Below are 19613 nucleotides of genomic sequence, written 5' to 3'. Positions count from 1 at the left end.
TGACTAGACCGTGGTGGTACTATCAAAACTGATAGTTCCTTGAATATTTGAATTCCGGGCGCTAGTTGAAGGCCTTCCAGCGCGAAGAAATAAGCGGGAGCAATGTGAAAATTGTCCGTTTGGCTTACACTTTCATTTATTTCCGCGTCCTCGCTATCCAGTTGTAGGAATTCCTTTTCTTCCCAGAAATGTGCCATGTCAGAGTATAAATTCTATAATTAAAGGGAAAACACAACATTGGACCTTGGTGCTGCCATGGTCTGGTTGCACTTAACCTACCTTATTCTACTTTTAACTTTAATTTACTTATTACCTAAATTTGTCCTTACCTCGATATACTAGCGATTAACTAGTATTGGCCAAACCTGACAAAATGTTCACCAGAAAAAGAAAATCGTTTATTATTTCTGCCTGTTTGGTTGGACTGAAGGATTTTTTGCCTTAGTCTGATTCCTTGTAGTCAATGTCGATTTTTGTGGACCCTGTGAAGTCCGGCCGAAGGTGTTTGGCCTTCCTCCAGTTACCTTAGGGTTCCATTTATTCTGTATATCACGGGTGTTTGTTTGATCTTGTGGGCGGACTGCAGGGGCTTTGTCAGTTAGGGGTGTCCCTGAAATATGAGTTTTAGCCCAACATTGAGCACGCAAGTGCTTCGGTCGTCCACATCTGTAGCACTTCAAGGGGCCTCGAGTTGGAGCTTTTTCGACCGAAACAGATTGCAGTTTGGAAAATTTGGGTTTTGGGGGTTGAATCTTCCTGGCTATCTGGGTCTTTACTTCTGTTTGTTGTGGCTTAGTGGTGGATGGCAAAGAAATTTGTTCTCGGCGCAACTGCGAGCGTACTCGAGCTTTTTCATACCGTTCAAGGGCCAGTTTTACCTCTTCCGGGGTGTCACACCCTTTTTCAATGACATAACTAAGGGCATCAGCCGGTAAACCTCGCAATAAATGCTGGAATTTGTCCTCGTCACTCATATACGGAGAAAAACGTTGGCATAGCTTCATCATAGCATAGTAATATTGCGAGTATGTTTCGGACGGTTTCTTCGTTCTATTATGAAGGCTAGCATAACTGTCTGACAATTGGTCAGTGTTTCCAAAAGCAGCTCGCAACTTCTGTTCAGCGTCATCAAATTTAGTTAGAGCTTGTAGGTCATCACAATTTATTTCATAAAAGTCGCGGGCAGGACCGTACAAGTAAGCAACAAGGTACTTTATGCAATCAGTATCATTCCATTTATATAGCTTCGCGGCCAATTTGAAGGTTTGAAGGAAGTCCTCCAGGGACTCTCCCGGGGCTCCGCCATAGTTATCAATTTTGATGCTAGGAACCTTAGGTGATATCGCCGTAGTATTTGCCGTAGCCATCCTGAAATTGATTCCCCTCTATTTGTTTTTTTTTTAAAGCGTCAAGCAGATAAGCAGTATTTAGTTCTGTGGGTAACTTCTGTGGGTAAGGAGCTCCCTTTCGATACTAACTCGGTTAAACCTAGGTTCAAGCTTCGCGAGTACTTTCTCTCTCTTTTTTTTATAGTGGCTTGAGTAGGTTAAAAATCCGGAGGATGGGGGAGCAAGAGTTACGAAAGAAGGGGGATATTTCCTTCCTTTTCTTTTTCTTTTCTTGTAGATATTTTTTTTTGAACAAAATTCAGGGCGCAGTATTCTCCCGACCATCGCGGAGGCTCGGTCACACTCATACTTTGTAGCTGCCGAAGTTTTCTTTCCGGCCTCCAAGGATAGAAGGGAAAATAATATTTCTAACCCCAACATTATTGTTTTCTTCACAGCGTAGCGGCATTGAATATGGTGAGAATTTTGGCGCCAGTTCATCACACTCAAGGCGGCTACACATTAGTGTAATTGTTCCCCTTCTGTTATAACATAATTTTTTTTTAATCCTCCTCACTGTCACCAGATACCTCCTCCGAAGTCAACCTATCTCACGGATAGTACTTCTTTAATCTTTCGATTGTTACAATCTGGGTGCGGCTGGGATCCGATACTAATTCAATTTTGCAGGCATTTGTAGGGGAAATACTTCTAAGATAATACGGTCCTATAAATTTTGGTGTCAGCGTAGGAGAAATATCCTTCTTTGGCAGGTAATCTCTACACAATACAAAGTCACCGACTTTCAGCTTAATAGGTTGTCTAGTGCGATCAACTCGTAACTTAGTGTGTTGCTGTACTTGTGTCATGGCCTGCTGCGCTAACTTACGGATTATCTTTAATTGTTTCTGGTGTTCCTGTATTTTCGTAAATTGATACTGGGTGTCCAATTGAGTGGGAAATCTTGCCTTTTGACCAAAGACAATCTCGTATGGGGAGTATTTTCTAATAGGTGAGGGCGACACATTATAAGCATATGCACACAATCGGACATATTCTGCCCACTTAGTAGGCTGTTTGGCCGTGTACTTAGTTAGAAAATTTGCGATTACGGAGTTAAATTGCTCACATAGCCCGTTTGTTGACGGTTTAAATGCTGCAGTTCGAACATGTTTAATGTCGAATAAGTCATTTAGTTCGGCCATTATCGTTGAGAGAAAATTACTTCCTCTATCCGTCAGTACCTCTTTAGGGGGGCCAAAACGCGTGATTAACTCGTCCAACATGGCTCTAGCCACTGTCGGAGCTTTCATATTTCGAAGCAGGACCAATATCGCGAAATGGCTAAGATATTCTATCATAACTAGGATATAACTGTAGCCTGCGCTACTATGTAGCGGGCCAAAAATATCTAAACTCCAGCGGGAAAACAATTCCTCTTTTACAGGTAAGGGATGAAGAAAACCTTGTTTCTTTTCTCGAGGGATGTTCACCCTCTGACATTCGTCACAAGAGCGCACGTATTCCTTAACTATTTTCCCCATGTTCGGAAAATAGTAACGTTCGTTTACTTTAGAGTAAGTGCGAGAAAATCCCGTATGGCCTCCGCACAGCGGAGACGAGTGGGCCTCTTGTAATATGTCGGGGATAGCCTTTTCCGGTATCACTAGTTTCTTGTCTTTGATCATGACTTGATATAACACATCGTCAACTACAACATAGGGTTTTAGAGCACGATCAGTGGGGTTATCTTTCTTCTTTTGTATTAGTTCTCTAATTTTATCGTCCTCTGTTTGCATTGTTTTGATATCTATTTTGGGACATAACACTAAGTTGCACACTTCTGCACAATCTTCTTCTTGACCAAATTTAGAGGGTAACTCATCCTTTAGCGGACATCTTGACAAAAAATCGGCGGTCACGTTATTGCGGCCTTTAACGTGTTGAATCGTAAATTGATAGGGTTGCAAACGAATTGCCCAACGCATGAAACGAGAATTTAGCATCTTATTGTTTCTGAGGTAACATGTACCGTGAGCATCGGTCCGCACAATAAAGGGACGGTCTGCCAATAGAAAGTGGAAATGCAAAATTGTCTTGGTAACTCCTAGCGCTTCGAGCTCGACCGTGGAGTAGTTGAGCTCCGCTGGAGACAATGATTTCGAAAAATAAGCTATTGGGTGTTCTTTGTTATCTTCTTTAATTTGTGCAACATATCCACCTATTCCGTCTCGACAGGCATCCGAATAGACTATGGCGTCCTGATTCGGGTCAAAGTGGGCAAGGACCGGAGCAGATGTAAGACAAGATTTCAAAGTATCCCATGCTTGTTTTTCAGTTTCTCCAAATTCGAATTTGGCGTTCTTTTTAGTCAACGAAATGAGTGGTTTGGCAATAGTAGAAAACCCTTGGACAAAAGCTCTGTAGAATGAACAAAGTCCAATAAAACTACGTATTTCTTTGACTGTAGAGGGGTATGGCACCTTTGATATAGCTTCCGTTTTTGCAGGATCTACACAAATCCCTCGCCTGCCGACGATGTGACCAAGCACAGAGGCTTCTTCATAACCAAAGTAACATTTCTTAGGGTTGAGTTTTAAGTTGGCCTCCCGGAGTCGAGATAAAATAATTATCGTTCTTTCTATTAAATCTGGGAAAGAAGGACTAGGACAAACCAAATCGTCTAAATAACAGATGACATATTTCCACATAATGTCACCAAATATAACATTCATCATATTTTGAAAAAGGGCCGGGGCCGTGCTTAGGCCGAATGGTAGTCTCAAAAATTCGAATTTTCCACGGCTACAGATGAACGCAGTCTTCTCTATATCACACGGACGGATTAATAATTGGTTGTAACCATTTTACATATCTAACGTATTTATGTATTTGATACCATTCAGAAACGCTAGTATCTCATCTATACGCGGCACGGGCGTATAATTAGGCCTTAGTATCCTATTCAGTCCTCTAAAATCCGTACATATGCGCGGGGAGCCATCCTTTTTAGCTACTATCACAATCGGTGCAGAATATGGGCTTTGACTTTCTCGGATAATATTGCTGTCTAACATTCTTTGGATCTCTGCCGCGACTATCTCTTTCTGTTTTGGTGTCTCTCTATATGGGGGGTGAGAAACAGGTATATCTGTAATGACCTCTAAGGGGCACATAAATTTATCGGTAGCCGCAGTCAGACGAGACTTGTCCCAGGCTACTACATCCCTAAATTCCATCAATAAGTCCAGTAATTGGTTTCTTTCTTCTGGGTTTAAGTTTGGGCCAATATTTAGTGCTTGAGCTAATTCTTCCTTTGTTTGGGGGACTTTCTGGGGTTGTTCAGGGACTTCCACGTCATCTGTTTCATCTTTGTTAGTAAGGTGTATGATCTGATTAACGGCCTGTACGTTATTTTCCGTTTCGTCATTTAAGGACTCGACCTGGGGAACAAGTTACCCTAAATAAAGGTTTTTAGACAAAGATCTGGTTCGATCTGAACTATTGAAAATAGTCAGAGTAATATTTCCATTGTCAGTAAAAACTGGACCTCTTGGGATCAAACAGGAGTGCCAATATCGAATTCCTTGGGACGGTAAGAATTCCCAAAGATGCACGTTCCCAGTTGGTGCGGTAATTTCTATGTCATATGAAGCCTTGGACGGCACGCGGACATTTCCTGGAAGGTGTACTTTGTAAGTAGTGTCCGGATAGATATCAAAAATTTCGTCGCTCAGCCCCAAGGGGTCTGGCACAACCTCTTTCTTACTATGATCCTGAGCAAAACTCTCTAGATCAGGGAGGGTTGCGGGGTCATTTACACTTCCTTGCGTTGTCAAACGTTTTTCTAAAGTTTTTAAATGTCCGCTATTTGATTGGTCCTCTACAGGCTCATCTGGCGCCTGTGAGGCCAGGGGTGGCTTTACAGAGTGTTGGCTTCTTTTGCTATATCTTGTCGCATAAGACGCATTCTTTTTCTTTCTCGGAATAATTTCTGTACTCGAACTTTCTGTAGAACTAGCTACCAAAGTTCCACTATTGCCTGGCTGAGGGTCAAAGTTGGATAGGTTCCTTTCCTCTTTCTCTAAGTCAGACGAATTGGTAGGTTCCAGCTCAGGAGCACTGGAAGATACCTTGCTTTTCTTAGTTCGGTTACGTCTTGCCTTTTTACGTCTATTGACTTTCCCATTTGTTCTATTCGTAGGCTCCGAGGGAAATTTGGTAGTTTCCCTGGAACACACGAATACTCGGGAGGTAATTTCTTCAACAGGGAGTTTTTGTCTCTTATCAGGTACACTAACAACGGGATTTATGTGATTTCCGGTGACCAATTTTGGAGACAGATCCTTCCTCTTGTATGGGAGGTTCCGTTTCCTATAAATTGGTTTGTTTCTATGAGGGGGGACAGAAAAAGCCGTTTGTCTAGCATTGTCGTTCTGTCTTGATTGGGAATCGTTAAACGATCTTTTTCCTACTGATGGTGGGTATCGTTCAACATGCTTCAAATCTAAGGTATGAATTACACCTTGACGATACCCATATGTACTTTTTGGGATTGTAAACCATAGATCTTCGACATGATTCCCGTCTTTATCTGCTAATTCCATATATTTGGAATGAATGGTTGTGACATACTTGTGCAAAAAATCTATCACCAAAATAACGTCATAGGCGCAAAACTGTGGGTCGACTATAGCTACGTCTAGAAATCTTCGTTTGGTTGTTTTCAAGTGATCCTTGAAACAACACGCTATTCTCACCACAGGAATGTAATCTGTGGGCTGGGCACCTACACCACGAAGCTTAACATAACCCTTCAGTCTTTCCGTTAGTGGAAATCTTGGGGGTAAGAGGGTTTTCGAAGCTAGCGAAATTTCAGAGCCACTGTCTATAAGAGCTTGCGCCCAGCGGTCTCCTATTTTTATCTTGACTGTACAAAGCTGCGCCTGCCCATGGCCAAGGCCATAAGTATTTTGGTGATTGTTCCTATACGTTTTGTAACCCGGTTCTGCTACTACTTCGTCTGAGTAACAAGAACTAACCTGTACAAATCCCGGTTGGTGTTGTTCTTTAATGCTTGACCAGTCCAAGCGGTCATTTTCCCATATTACGTCATGGCTAATTCTCTGACTAACTAATCTTTGCGCTGTGTGAAATTTTCTAAGATATTGTTGGCACTGTTCGAGATTATCGCAATCATCCACTTCAAGCATCAGCTTGTTTAGGATGTCAGGTAACAAACTCATTCTAAGTTTACTCATCAATTCACTTTCATTAACCCAACCTCGCAAGAATTTCAAATCCTTTATTAACTTATAAATAAACGCTAAGGTACTTTCATTGGGTTGTTGTTTTCTTGTATCAACGTCATATTCTAATCTTGCAGTATACTCAATACTAGGGAAAGCCTTTTTAAGTTTTTCCTTCATCTCGCTATAGTTTAAAGGTAAAATGTTTGCTAGGTCTACTAAATAGAAGGAGAAAGCTTCCCCTTTTAGACAGTAAGGAAGATAATTTACTATTTCTAGGTTTGACCATTTGTATATGCTAGCCACTAATTCATATTCTTGCAGAAAAAGTTCCACACACTCATGTCTATTACCAGAGAAGGAGGGAATTTCAACATTTGGATAGATCTTGAATGCTTGTGGTTTAGCACCAATAGTAGAATTTTGATTGTCACCCTCGGGAGGAGGATTGCTAACTTTGCCTGTTATAACAGTATTTGTAAATTTAGGTTTCTCAAAGCTATATGGTATAGATGACTCGGTAACCGGACTAGTTTTAATTTCTTGCTCAGATTTTAAATTTATATGAGGCTTATCCTCAGGATCTACTTTTAAGAAGGGCGAAAAATTTGATTTTTGCTTATCAGAGGTCTTATCTTCACTTGATGAGTGAGAGACGGGCTCATCTTTCAGATCTAAGGACCTGTCTAAAGAAGCCGAGGTGTCGAAATTTTCAGAGACGGACCTATAGTCGGTATCAGTTACGCTTCTATTTTCTAACTTGGAGGTTTGTTCTGAACTAAATTCTGATGTATAAGTTCTATCATGTTCGCTAAATACTGATTTTTCTGTCTTTTTCCCTTCGCTAAACTCAAATTTCTCCACTGGGGTCGTGGGTGTAATTACGCTACTAGGTGGCGAAACAAACACTATCTGTAAGGGATCTAACTTTTCCTCTTGTTGGTACTTTTTCATTTCTTTGGTCGCAGGTGATTCACCAGTTTCATTATAGGAACTAAATTTAGAACTAGCACTAGCTGAAGGTTGTAAACCAATATTCTTAACACTATCAGTTTGTTTGTTAGATTCACTTTGGGTTGGAGAGGTTGAGGGATCGTTTCTATTTTCTACTTCATCTAAACAAATTACTGACGCATCAAATTCCGCGTAATCAAAGATTTTACCAATGTTTTCGTTTATTCTACTCTCAGACCAGGAATCGTTATCTTCTTCTTCTTTCTCAATTTGCTTCTGGTGGTCGGAGCAAACTGAGGGAAAAGCATCATCACTTTTCTTCTCTTCGCCTAACCTCCTCTCAATTGGAGCAGGGGCGACGAGGTCATTTCCCAGGTCAGTGTACTCTGTGGAAGGGTCTTGGTTCGCTGCTCGGGGAGTAGGGACCGTGGGAGGATCCCAATGGTCATATCGGAGTTCTTCTTCGGAGTTCCATGAAGGTTTTGACTCATCCTTCAGGGATAACGCAGGAGAAGACTCCTGGTTGTCATCTTGTAATTTCGCTATTTCTTCGTTTTGTAATTTCTGTAGTTCGTATCCTAGCCAATCGTCTTTCAACGATTCACCCCCATCTGAATCGGCACTACTAATATCTCCGTTTGACCACCTAACCTTACTAACTACACTGAGTATGTTATCTATACTGTCCAAATATTGCAGTTTCTCTTGGAGGGTAAAGCTATCTTCAAACATGACAGGGTTGGTTTGGGTAGCTGTTGTCCGAAGAACCTTAAGTTCACGGTCTGTATCAATCCGGATCATTTTAGGAAAGTTATATTCGGTCTGAACGCTAACATCTTTCTTTTGAAAAACGTCGGTCTGTATTTCCATATCAAAATTTCCAACTACATTTTCCTCAGTTAATAAATCTTCAAAGGGGGTTGAGGGGTCCGCTTGAAATAAAATACCTAATTTCTCTTCGTCGTCACCTTGGCGACGAACAACTGTGACCTGTACTTTCTTGTTCCGAAGTTGTTTAGTTAAAGGTCGAATTAAGTTTCCTACTGCCGGGGACAGTTCTGTTTGTAATGAATGCTTAATCTGGTCTATTAACTCCTCATCGTTAGGTTGTGTCAGAGAGCGCAATTCATTTTCATTATTTTCGTCAGGGTTCTCAATTTTCGTTTCCCTTGGTTCGGTTCCTATATTTGCATAAATTGGCTCTTTATTCGTGAAAGCCTTGGGTTCGGAACCAATATTTTCATAAATTGGTTCTTTACTCATTGAGATTCGTGATTCAGTATCTAAGTTAGCATACATAGTTCTAGGACCGATCTCGGCATAAACCGTTTCATCACTACTACCAGCATAAAAAGATTGAAAGGTGGGTCTTTGCCTTTCTAACGGCGTTCTAGGATCTGACAGTTCGTATTTTATAGGAAAATATAGCGCTACCGGGCTATCTGGTCCTTTTGATACACCAATGTCTTTATTTTCTGAACTTAATACTAAATTACTTAATCTATTTTCCTTATCATCTAACTTATTATTATCTAAGGGACTTTGGTTCGAGGGGACATCAGGTATTACACCTGCTGTTGTTTCTATCTCAATTGTTGCCTGAGGCCATTCCTGACCTGCAGTGATTAGTTCGGCTATCTCTAGTTCATCTTTTAAATTTACTTCATTCATTAGAGTTTTCGGATCTACCCCAGGTGGGGTCTCATCAGTATCTGAATTTACATATATCGTCCTAGGAGCTGGCGTTGGTTCACGATATCTTGGCTGACTCCACGTATCCAAGTATCTCGGTAATGGATTCTTTTTCCAACGGCCAAATTCAGGAGGAGAATGCCCGTTGACTTTTATTTTATTGCACTCAATTCAATAATAATTATTCCACCGATCTAAAATATAAAGGTGCTTGCCCGTGGGCGTCTTAGGACAATGAGATTGCCCTAAATCTAATATCTTTTCTTTTATTTTCTGCGCGAAACTCATTTTTGATGAATAAATCTGTTTTTCGCAAGTCAGTGGCCTCCTAAACCAGGGCAGTGGGTAATCAACCTATTTCCTCTGATATAGTAAAAATTTAATCACTGATAGCTACTTCCTTCGGAAATACTACGTCAAATTGTTACGTATTATGAGACTTATTATTATTTCAATATCTTCATTTAACTTCCTTTGAACTTGAAATACTCAACTTCCCTTTCTTTATAAATTTTGCTTTACTTTTTAGAACGGGAAACGGGAAGTGACTAGACAGCTGTTTATAACAGATAATGCTTATTTGTTCACTTAAGATGATTTTACTTTTTACTTCTATTCTTTAACTTGTTTTCTTTTTTTTTAAACTTCATTTTTCATTTTTTATAGCACAAAACAACATTGTTTTAAACTATTTTGCTTTTAAATTCACAAGGGGGACTTCGATCATCCAACCATTGGTTCATGTACCTGCATTTTGATTTTAGGTATTGCATTTGCATAAAGGTGAGTTTTAGGCAGTTATTCCCAGGCAGCCGTCGGGCATGCACCCCTATTACAGAGGGGCCCTGCTGGACCAAAAGAATAAGATACCTGTGACCCCCAAGCATTGCATGGGAAAGGATTTTAGACACTTATCGCCGGACAGACTAGTCGAACTTTCATCCCGTAAAACGGGAGGTTCTGCTGTCTAGAGATAAAACTGCCTGTGATCCTTCCCAAATAAGTGGTAAGGGTATTAGCCACTTATCGCCGGACAAACTAATCGAACTTTCATCCCGTAAAACGGGAGGTTCTGTTGACCAGAGATAAAACTGACTGTGACCCTACCAAAGCGAGCAGAAGCATAAGCAGACTTAGGGTTTTGCAAGTACATGAGACAAGAGCTGAATTCTGTCTTAACACTCGCGTCCCGATTGTTTTTCATTTCCATTACTACACAAAAAACGTCGTGAGGTAAACTGAGTCTTGCTCTGCGGAACCTAGCAACTATTCCGCTGACTTATAACCACTTAAAGCGAGAGAAGTTGAGAATAAAAATGTTTTCGTCGCCACTTCACTACATGTGAAACGCACTATTTAGAGCAGAAAAAATTATATTTGTATATCAGAGTCATAGGCTGAACACCGCCTAGGCTAAGTACGCCACTGAACTTTACTAACTTTACATAGTACCGATACACCACTTGGCTAGTCAAAAGAAAAACTTTGCGTACACTTTTCACTTTTATCTATTGAACGCTCTTCGGTAAAAAAAAAATCACTCCCGATTTGCTAAAATCACGTTTTAGGGCAACTGAGATATTTGGTTCCCCTATAAAGTGAATGAGCACCAGAGATTTGTTTAGAGATTCAAGAACACACAGTTGGTTACCCGGCGAACACCGAACACCATAAAATGTTATATGATGTTTTGATTGTTCTGAGATTGGCGTAGCAATTGTGTACACTTTCTTTTGTGAAATCGTAATTGAGATCACTTCTTCACTCTCCACCCAGTATTACAAAGTTGGTTCGGAGTCCAACTCCCTTTTAGCCTCGGTCTCGAAAAACGTCTTTGGCTTACCGGTTCGAAGATGATGAAAAAGTGCACTATCAGTGGTAGAGCTTGGTACTGGAAATCGAAACCCAGGTAACATATGAAGACTGTGAGCTGAATCTAATTAGGTGGGACTGGCTTGACTAAATCAAAGAGACCATTACACTTTACTTTTTATTAAACGAACTAAAAATAAGAATACAGATGAATTTTACAAAATTGGTTACTTGGGATTACAACTTGGAAGTTTTACTACATCACTTAAGTGGGAGCACAACCCCTATAATACCTAATGGGTGCTAGAAGGTTTTTATGCTAAACCGCGATTTGTTGAAAATAGTGAAATATGAACTTCGTACATCGCAACTTGCATTGGCCCGAAGGAAAAAAAAATGTTAATTCTCGAAGAGGGAATTTGGTCTCAAGTTGAAGGGACTTCGTATTCAACACTATACATTCTCAAAGTGCGACTACAAATCTCAAAGTGCTCATCCCGAGTTGAAGGGGGAACTTAGAAAAATAATCACATACCTGATGTTATACCAGGCGGCCGGGACTGAGGAAGACTCACACTCGTTGATCGTCGGCTTCAGAATCAACCGGAGCGGCGAGCAGGCCTCGCTTATAAAGGCGTTACGTCCCACGCATTTCTGCCAGTTTGACGTCGCTCGAAAGCGACGTCACGAGCCTCCTCGAGCTTGGGAGAGACTTCTTCACGCGCATGCTCAATAGTGGTTACGACTTCTAGTTTTTTTTCTATGATTTTTCTCTATCACGCCGGGATTGAAATTCCTATTTTACATTTATTTTTAACAGTTTATATTTCACACCTAACTCTAACTACATAATAGATTTCATGTATTTATGGTTTTCGTGGTATTCCCTAAATATTGCCTCTAGGACCCAGCTCTGTGATCTGAGTAAATCAAAGCCAGGGTCATACCACTAATACATGCGTGTGGATTGGTGTCAATGAGGCATCAGGTCACTAATTCAATCTGACCCTCAACTGACTCCGTTCTCCCTATCTCTCTTTTCCTTACTACACACACAATTTGAAAAGCGCGGGCGTCTCGCCCCATAATTTGGGTCCGGCTTAAGACTTCGAGGCACAACTGTGTAACAATATATATATATATATATATATATATATATATATATATATATATATATATATATATATATATATATATATATATATATGGAAGGAAAACAGTATTAAAAAGTGCTCAAAATCAAGGAAAAGCAGGGTTTATTTTTGAAAATTTTCTTACGCATCGCGCCAATCATGGTGACGCTGTGCGGCTGGTCTGTCGATCTCACTTATATTTACGGGGACGCCGTCGCGACGCGTCGTATACTCACGCCCCAGGCGCTGATTTTCCACGGCACGGGCACTGGATACCAGCACCTATTTTATATACTGTTAGACAGTGTTTTGTACGAATTTCCCTACAAGGTGGGTGTAAATGGGCAAATAAAACCATTTCCTAAAGTGTAGGTGGTGAGAAATAAGTGTACGGCATATTATTATTTTTATATGATAAAAACGAGCCTCAAGTAAAGTAAATATAATTATTTATATAAAATGCTATAACAGAACAGCAGAAATTAACTTATTTTCCATTTTATTTCATTTTTGAAATCATTCTTATTGAGATGTTGTGTGTTGATTCACACGGTGTCCTGGCCGTGACAACCATGTGTCCTGCCCGTGACAGAGTAAAGTTTAGTTTATTCATTAAATAAATATTTGGCAAATTTCTATTATGTGAAATTTGTTAAAAATTTTCATTATTTATACATTTCCGTTTAAATAAAAACATTTTGAGCTAAGAATTCACAGTTTTGTAACATTCACTTGGTGTGTCGAAAGTCACTTCTCTTTTTTGTCCCCACCCGTGACAGACATTTAGGAATTAATATTTTCTACTCTAAACAGAAAAAAATATTGAAAGCATCAGCTACATATACTCCTAAGTCTGTACTGCTCATATATCATACAATTAGCAGAATTTATGTTGTACTTTTAGAAATATACAACTTTAAAGCATCAAAAATGTAGTGTAAATGTCCTGCCCGTGACGATGGAATGGCCCAAAAGTAATTATATGTCACTTTCTCAGCAACCACTTGTACAGCAGAAAGGTCTTTCAGTTCTTTGCAATGAGCAAAAATGTGTTTGCCATCAACAATGATCCAAGAAAGTTAGGATAGTTTGTGTTTCGATCGTATTAACAGAGAAAATAGCGATTTGGTTCAAAAGATAATAACAAATGTTGCTTTAAAGACTGCACGAAGATTGCAGTTTTCTTGAATGTGGACATCCAAAATCAGTTTCTTCACCTCTTTGTGTTCCGCTTATAAACTTACACGCATGGTGTATCAATCACCAGTAGCTTAGGTATACCCTATATTATTTTAAAATTCAATTTATTTCATTTCTAGCCGCTGTATATGCATATATATATTTGAATTTTAATCCTCAATCTGTATTTAATCTTTAAAGGTATAGAAGACTGTATAAACATAATATAAGAACATCGAATGTAGTTCCCATTCCTATCTGTGTAAAATATATTTTATTCCTAATTTTCAGGTTCACTGTTTCTTAGAGTTATTATCGTTATTGTGTTATAGATTCAAAGACAACATTAAGCTCCCAGGTTTCAAAATTACATTATGTAGGAAAAGAGTTAATATATTCTCTGTACGCTGAGTGCTAGAGCCAGAGACAAATACAGAAGGACTCCATAGGGAATTTCTGTTCTCATTAATAAAAGCTGTCAATTTATTATATGCTGAAGCACTGATACGGTTAAACCACCACTACGCTCATTCAATACTTATTTCGATGATTCTGAAAGAAAGATGCACTGATCAAATTTTACATCTCAATCCCAAATAAAAAGCTATAAAATCCCATAATACTTTAAAAAGTGCAGCTAATATCCTTCGAAAGGGTTCACATTCCTAAGGCAAATCAAACGATTTGCCCAATGGTCATGTCCTTTTGACTAAAGGACAGAGATGATTAATAAAAGTGAACAATTGTAAAATTAACTTTTAGTGTTCTCCCACCGAGAGTCAAACCCAGGATTACGTGCAACAAAGGCAAATGTGCTAGCCGCTAGATCAGCAAGAGAACTCCAGCATTTTCCGAGTGAAGACTTATCTGGTTTCTGTCTTCGTTGAAACTTGAGAAAATAACTTACATGTGAACCAATAAAAGTACATTTAAAAAGTAATCGTAATCCCATTTTTACATTCACTTACAACGAATAATAATATATAATGAGGGTATGGCTGGAGTGGGACTCGAATCCAGAATGTACCATGTCGACGGATTAATGATTATGCAACCCAGTCTGCTTTTATAGCGTCCATACACTCTCTCATTTTTGAAGGCGGTGTTCTTCCAATAGGATCACATGGCTTGTATTTACCTTTTCCTTTCTGGGACTTAACTCTATATCCATCCATAGGATCATATGTTGTAATCAATGCTCATCATAGAGTATAAATTAGAGTAATAATCATTCAAATTTGCGATAATTATTTACCCATTCAAGAGGAAGAGATGAAGCACCCAAACGTTTAGGGATACATACATTATTCTTATACATTCGTATCAAATATTTATTCTCGGCAATTCTCAAAATTTAAGAGACAGTTTTATGCATCCGCTTCAAAATTGAAATGGATAAAACAACGTTACCATGCCGATATCAAGACGGCGGGCCAAGGTAGCCTTCCGGAACTTATTATGGCAATTAGATTTTCGTGACTCGGGGCAAGACACTCCTAAACGTTTAGCTGACTCAGTTGTAGAGCACCAAAGCTTAGGAAACACCACTTTTGTCTTGTGGAATACGGGTTGAAAATACACTAAGCGTATGAGATTTCACAGCAGTTCTTGGAAAAAGTCATTCAGAGCGATGATTACTTACTAAGTCTTTAAAGAAACTTGACTCTATATACGTAAAAGAAAATACCATTTTATAAAAAACATATACTTTATTTTCTATTTCTTTATTTTCAGGAATGATAGAATTTTATTTGTGTGTAATACAAATACAATTGTGTAATCAAAATTCCATTGTTATATATACATGTCTGTGCACGTGAAAGCATTGTATATGGGCCTTATCCATAGTTTATATTTCAGTATTTATAACAAATTCCGTATATAGTTACGTTGGCGTGTAAAATTCAACTGTGACAATTTATAATAATAGCAATATTCATTTACAAATTCGAAATATATGTTGCAATTTATTAATTTACTCACTTATTCGTTAATACTGAAACTTTCATTCTCAATACATTAAGTTGTGCACCATCAAGCTCTGTGTTTTTTGTATAGCTAATGTATTTTTTTCAAAGCGTCACGGCGACATTCAGAAAAAGATTCAAAAAAGAAAATAGTATTTCCTTATTATAAATTATGTCCGTAGTTAGAATAAGTAAACAAAAGAGTAAAGTTTTAAATTCTACAGGCTGGCCACAAAGTCAAGTTGCCCCTTGAAAAATGCTCATATAGGTTTTCACGTTAATCATTGAGAAATGCTAATGTAAGGTTTTCCATAGTTTCAGATTGTACAGTATTGAGGAAAGTGTTATTTAAAGTTGTTTGGTGCATGAGAGAGACCACTCAGGCAAGACAACTGGCAAAAGTGCATACAGACTTTCGGACAAGGTTCCTACGAGATATTCTCCGAAACAAACACTTTTACGATGGAAACAGAAACTATTCGCCACAGGAAGTGTGAAGGACAAGGAAAGAAGTGGCAGACCGTCCACATAAGAGAAACATGTCGTTTTGTTACGGGGTCCGTAGAGAGATCACCGCATAATTCGACGTGTAAGCGATTTGCAAAACTGGGTATGCCCGACTTAATGTAGGGTCGACTTAATGTTTCCTATATCAATAAAACTCCTCGAAAGCATTGTTGTTCATGTCATTCAGTTCTCCTCGTGTAGTTATTTACGTACGTTAAGTGGTTTATGTTACTTATTTTCAGGAGTAGAGCGACTTTGTGGCCAGCCTGCAGTAACATTTGTCTAGCAAGACTTGGTTGATAATGTCACGAAACAAACTTCAGCATTTCGTTCCACTTCAGAATATTCTAAAAATAAAACAAACACTACAAGACAAGCTATTTCAAGCCATTGTAACTGTACAAACTTTTGGTAATATGTCATCTTCAATCTACGTCTATTACCCTCGACTTTTCTCTTTTCCTTATCTTTATATTGATCAATGATTCCTCTTTCAAGAGATCTGCTTCCGGAACACCAATAGATAAGAAATTGCCTGACAATTTTAATTTTTCGTATGATTTTGACAGCTGTTCTATTGGGCCCTGGAAAGAAAATCTCCTTCCATCAGCATTTATGTTAATTTCACACTCAAAACAATACATTGTTTGTCTTAAGCCTGCATCTTGTACGAAGAAAACAAAAAGGTTTGACGAATCCTTTTTGTATTGATAAATGAACTTATGAGATATACCGAAACTCAAAATAACCAGCGATTTTCTCAAAATAGATTCAGAACCCCATTCTATGGTTCCTTGGATTGGACTTACAAAGGTAAGGTATTCTGCCGTGACATTAGGATGACCTTCCAGATGAGATACTACTGTAGAAATATCTACTGAGACATCACAATTTTCTGCAGGACATTTAAACGGATTGTAGAGACAAATTACTTTATGGCGCGGGATACCATCAAGTTTGATCCAATCACTGCAACCACGTTTCCTATTTCGACATGGCAACCGTGCAGAATTGAGCACAGAATCCATGAGTTGAATCCTTGTTGCCATAAATTGTGATCGACATTGAGGGCAGCTGGATAACTTTCTTCGACAATTGTAACAGACATGGTGTCCGTTCAAACAAATATTCACTGACGTTGTGACGTGTTCATAACAAACTGGACATTCCAGTTCCCTCCAGAGTCTTTCGTCTTCCATAATTATCAACAGGATTCTTCTAGTAAAAAATCAAGAAAAAGAGTTGATGTATTTCATATAAATATAGATATATATTGCATAGATACATTATAGATATTAATATCATTCTAGAGTTTGTTCTATAAAGTTGGTACAAAAGAAGGGGCCACGTTTTCCGCTATGCAACTTTAGTAGTAAGAGAATTAGTAACAGTGGTGACCTTCAGAGAATCACATTTGTGAAAAATCAAATTTAAATGTGATAAGCTAAGAGAGCAAAGTTTCATACAACTTCAGATAGTTGTGTGCAAGAATAGGTACTCCCATGCGCAAAAAAAATTGCGCGTATACTGTAACTGAAGATTTTTCGTATTTATTCCATTTTCCATACGTTTATAGGTAAAATTCAGTTATTAGTATGTGGAGATAATAGAAAGCAATCCATCTAAGGAGATATTTCCAAAAAATATAATAAAATAATAAAAATATAAGCAAAAAACAAAATTATGATCGGTTTTGTGTATACTGGCAACGATGATTTCTAGGGATTTTTTCAGTAGCAGAGCATGATTGCGGAGGGAATTCAGTAGGGGAGTCGAGGAGTTGGATCAAGGATCAAGGATAGTGGTCTAAAATGTTGCATTTATTGGTTAAAACCTAGTGTGTAGATTGCCTGCGAAATATAAATTAGCTTCTGTAACTAAGATGTCGTACGAAAATATAGAATTAAACAGAAAAACTCTTATCTTAAGGTTCGATGCGATACGGACCATGGTTATGAAGATTATGTCTTTAAAAAAAAAGAGCCAACACCTTTTTTTTTTTTTTTTTTTACAAAACATTATAATTTTCATGTTAATAAGAACCGAAGCAATATAATAAGGACAACTTACTGATATTTTGCTGTAATGACGTATTTATCAAGGATTAGAGAACTATTGTTAATAGCTATTGTTTTCTGTTCATGCTGTTGTATAGCTTCTCTCATCCTGTTTTCTTGGGGAAAGAACAATTTTGTCTCCAACAAAGTGTGAAGGATATATACGGACAGAAAAAGACATCTTAGTACCAAAAGTGATTTATCGTGATGAAATGGACTAGTTTGCCATTATTATTAAAAATATATATATATATTGAAGTTGGCTTTTCTTTAGGTTTTACCTAAAAAAAAAAATATTTTTTCTTTATAAGACTATACTTTATGAGGCAAGGTGATCATACCCACAAATTTAGCTAGGGAGTGAAAGATAATTGTTTATACAAACATTTTACAGGTTTAGGTGCGTGAAACACCAATACACCATGGTCTCGCTTATCCGACCATCCTTTGTTCCACATACCGTATGATCCGATATATCATTGCAAATAGCACCAATCGGCAAGAAGAACTGCAAGTTGTGGTCTTAATCTATTTTTCATGCTCTGGAGTCTATCGCCTAGCGCGCCCTCTACACCTTGACTCATACGTCTATCATTCAGTGCAGACACGTATCCAGGTTTTCTATTCGGAGTGGGCCCAACACGTATGATTCTAATTACGTAGAATTACGTCCTCGTAAGCACGTAATTCTAATGTTTTAAAAATATCAACAACAACAATAATAATAATAATAATAATAATAATAATAATAATAATAATAATAATAATAATAATAATAATAATGCAACAGTTCTGTACTCCTCTTAAACTTTTTCCTACTTTTCATTTATAAACCGCATTTACTTTACATTTACTTTGTAAACTGCATTATAGCACAAACAAAATGAAACATATTTTCGAGAAAAATGTAACTAAAGAAAACTGTCTGCTACGTATATCGCATAATAAAAATAGCAAGAAGACATTGAGTGTATCGTTCTAATATATTAAAGTTAAAAACAGAACCGAAAAGAAATGTTAATCCTATTTAAAACTGTTCTTTAATTCCACCTGGTATAATGGCATTATGGTATGTTCTTAGAATTATAACAAGACAACAGCACATTGCCCAAAGTTTGGACACTGACTACTAGTAAACTGATATAAAAGAACCTAAAAAGGGTAAAAAAAAAAAAAAAAAAAAGTTTATTAAAAAGTGCTTGAGTTTCGGAGAGTGACAGCCCTCAGGCTCTCACGCTGGATACGTCCCTGATTCAGTGCAGTGCAGTTATTTGTTATAAAACATTATTATTAGATGCGTAATATGTAAAATTATATCATAAGTTTTACTTTTAATAGGTCTTTTCTTAACACATCCATATTATCCAGCGTTCTGACTGCCTGTTTATGTCGGATAAGCGAAACTCTACTGTATTTCCAAAGCTAGCATATACATGAACTAGAATTGTATCATCCTAGAACAGACAATAGTGTGAAATGCTTATATTAAAAGGCTGGAATAAAAAAAAAGCGTAAGTACTGTTTTGGTAGCGTGAGAACAAATTAAAAACAATTGAATATATTTCCTAGGTATCAGATTATCATCTTATTGTGTCGATGTGTATTCTTTTTTAAACATTGTTTTAAGTCATACCATTCGCAATATTCCTAAGGAAATCGAAAGAAAAACTCCTATGTGCCTCTATGGCAAAGCGGCTTAAGTGCATGGTCCGAAACCGATTCCCACGTTAAGGTA

At 38.1% G+C, this 19613-nt stretch overlaps 1 protein-coding gene across 1 annotated transcript; it reads right to left on the bottom strand.

The window, feature by feature from the left end:
* Positions 1-16246: 16246 nt before the first annotated feature.
* LOC145682229 (uncharacterized) lies at positions 16247-16849 on the bottom strand. Its single transcript, XM_081753811.1, has one exon. It carries the CDS (start codon positions 16847-16849, stop codon positions 16247-16249), a length of 603 nt encoding a protein of 200 aa, XP_081609937.1.
* Positions 16850-19613: the final 2764 nt, after the last annotated feature.

The sequence above is a fragment of the Thermobia domestica genome, chromosome 3 (assembly GCF_964235325.1).
Source record: "Thermobia domestica chromosome 3, izTheDome1.hap1.1, whole genome shotgun sequence".
NCBI classification, from domain to species: Eukaryota; Metazoa; Arthropoda; class Insecta; order Zygentoma; family Lepismatidae; genus Thermobia; species Thermobia domestica.
The sequence above is the reverse complement of the archived record's forward strand: the minus strand, read 5'-3'. Positions and strand labels throughout refer to the sequence as shown.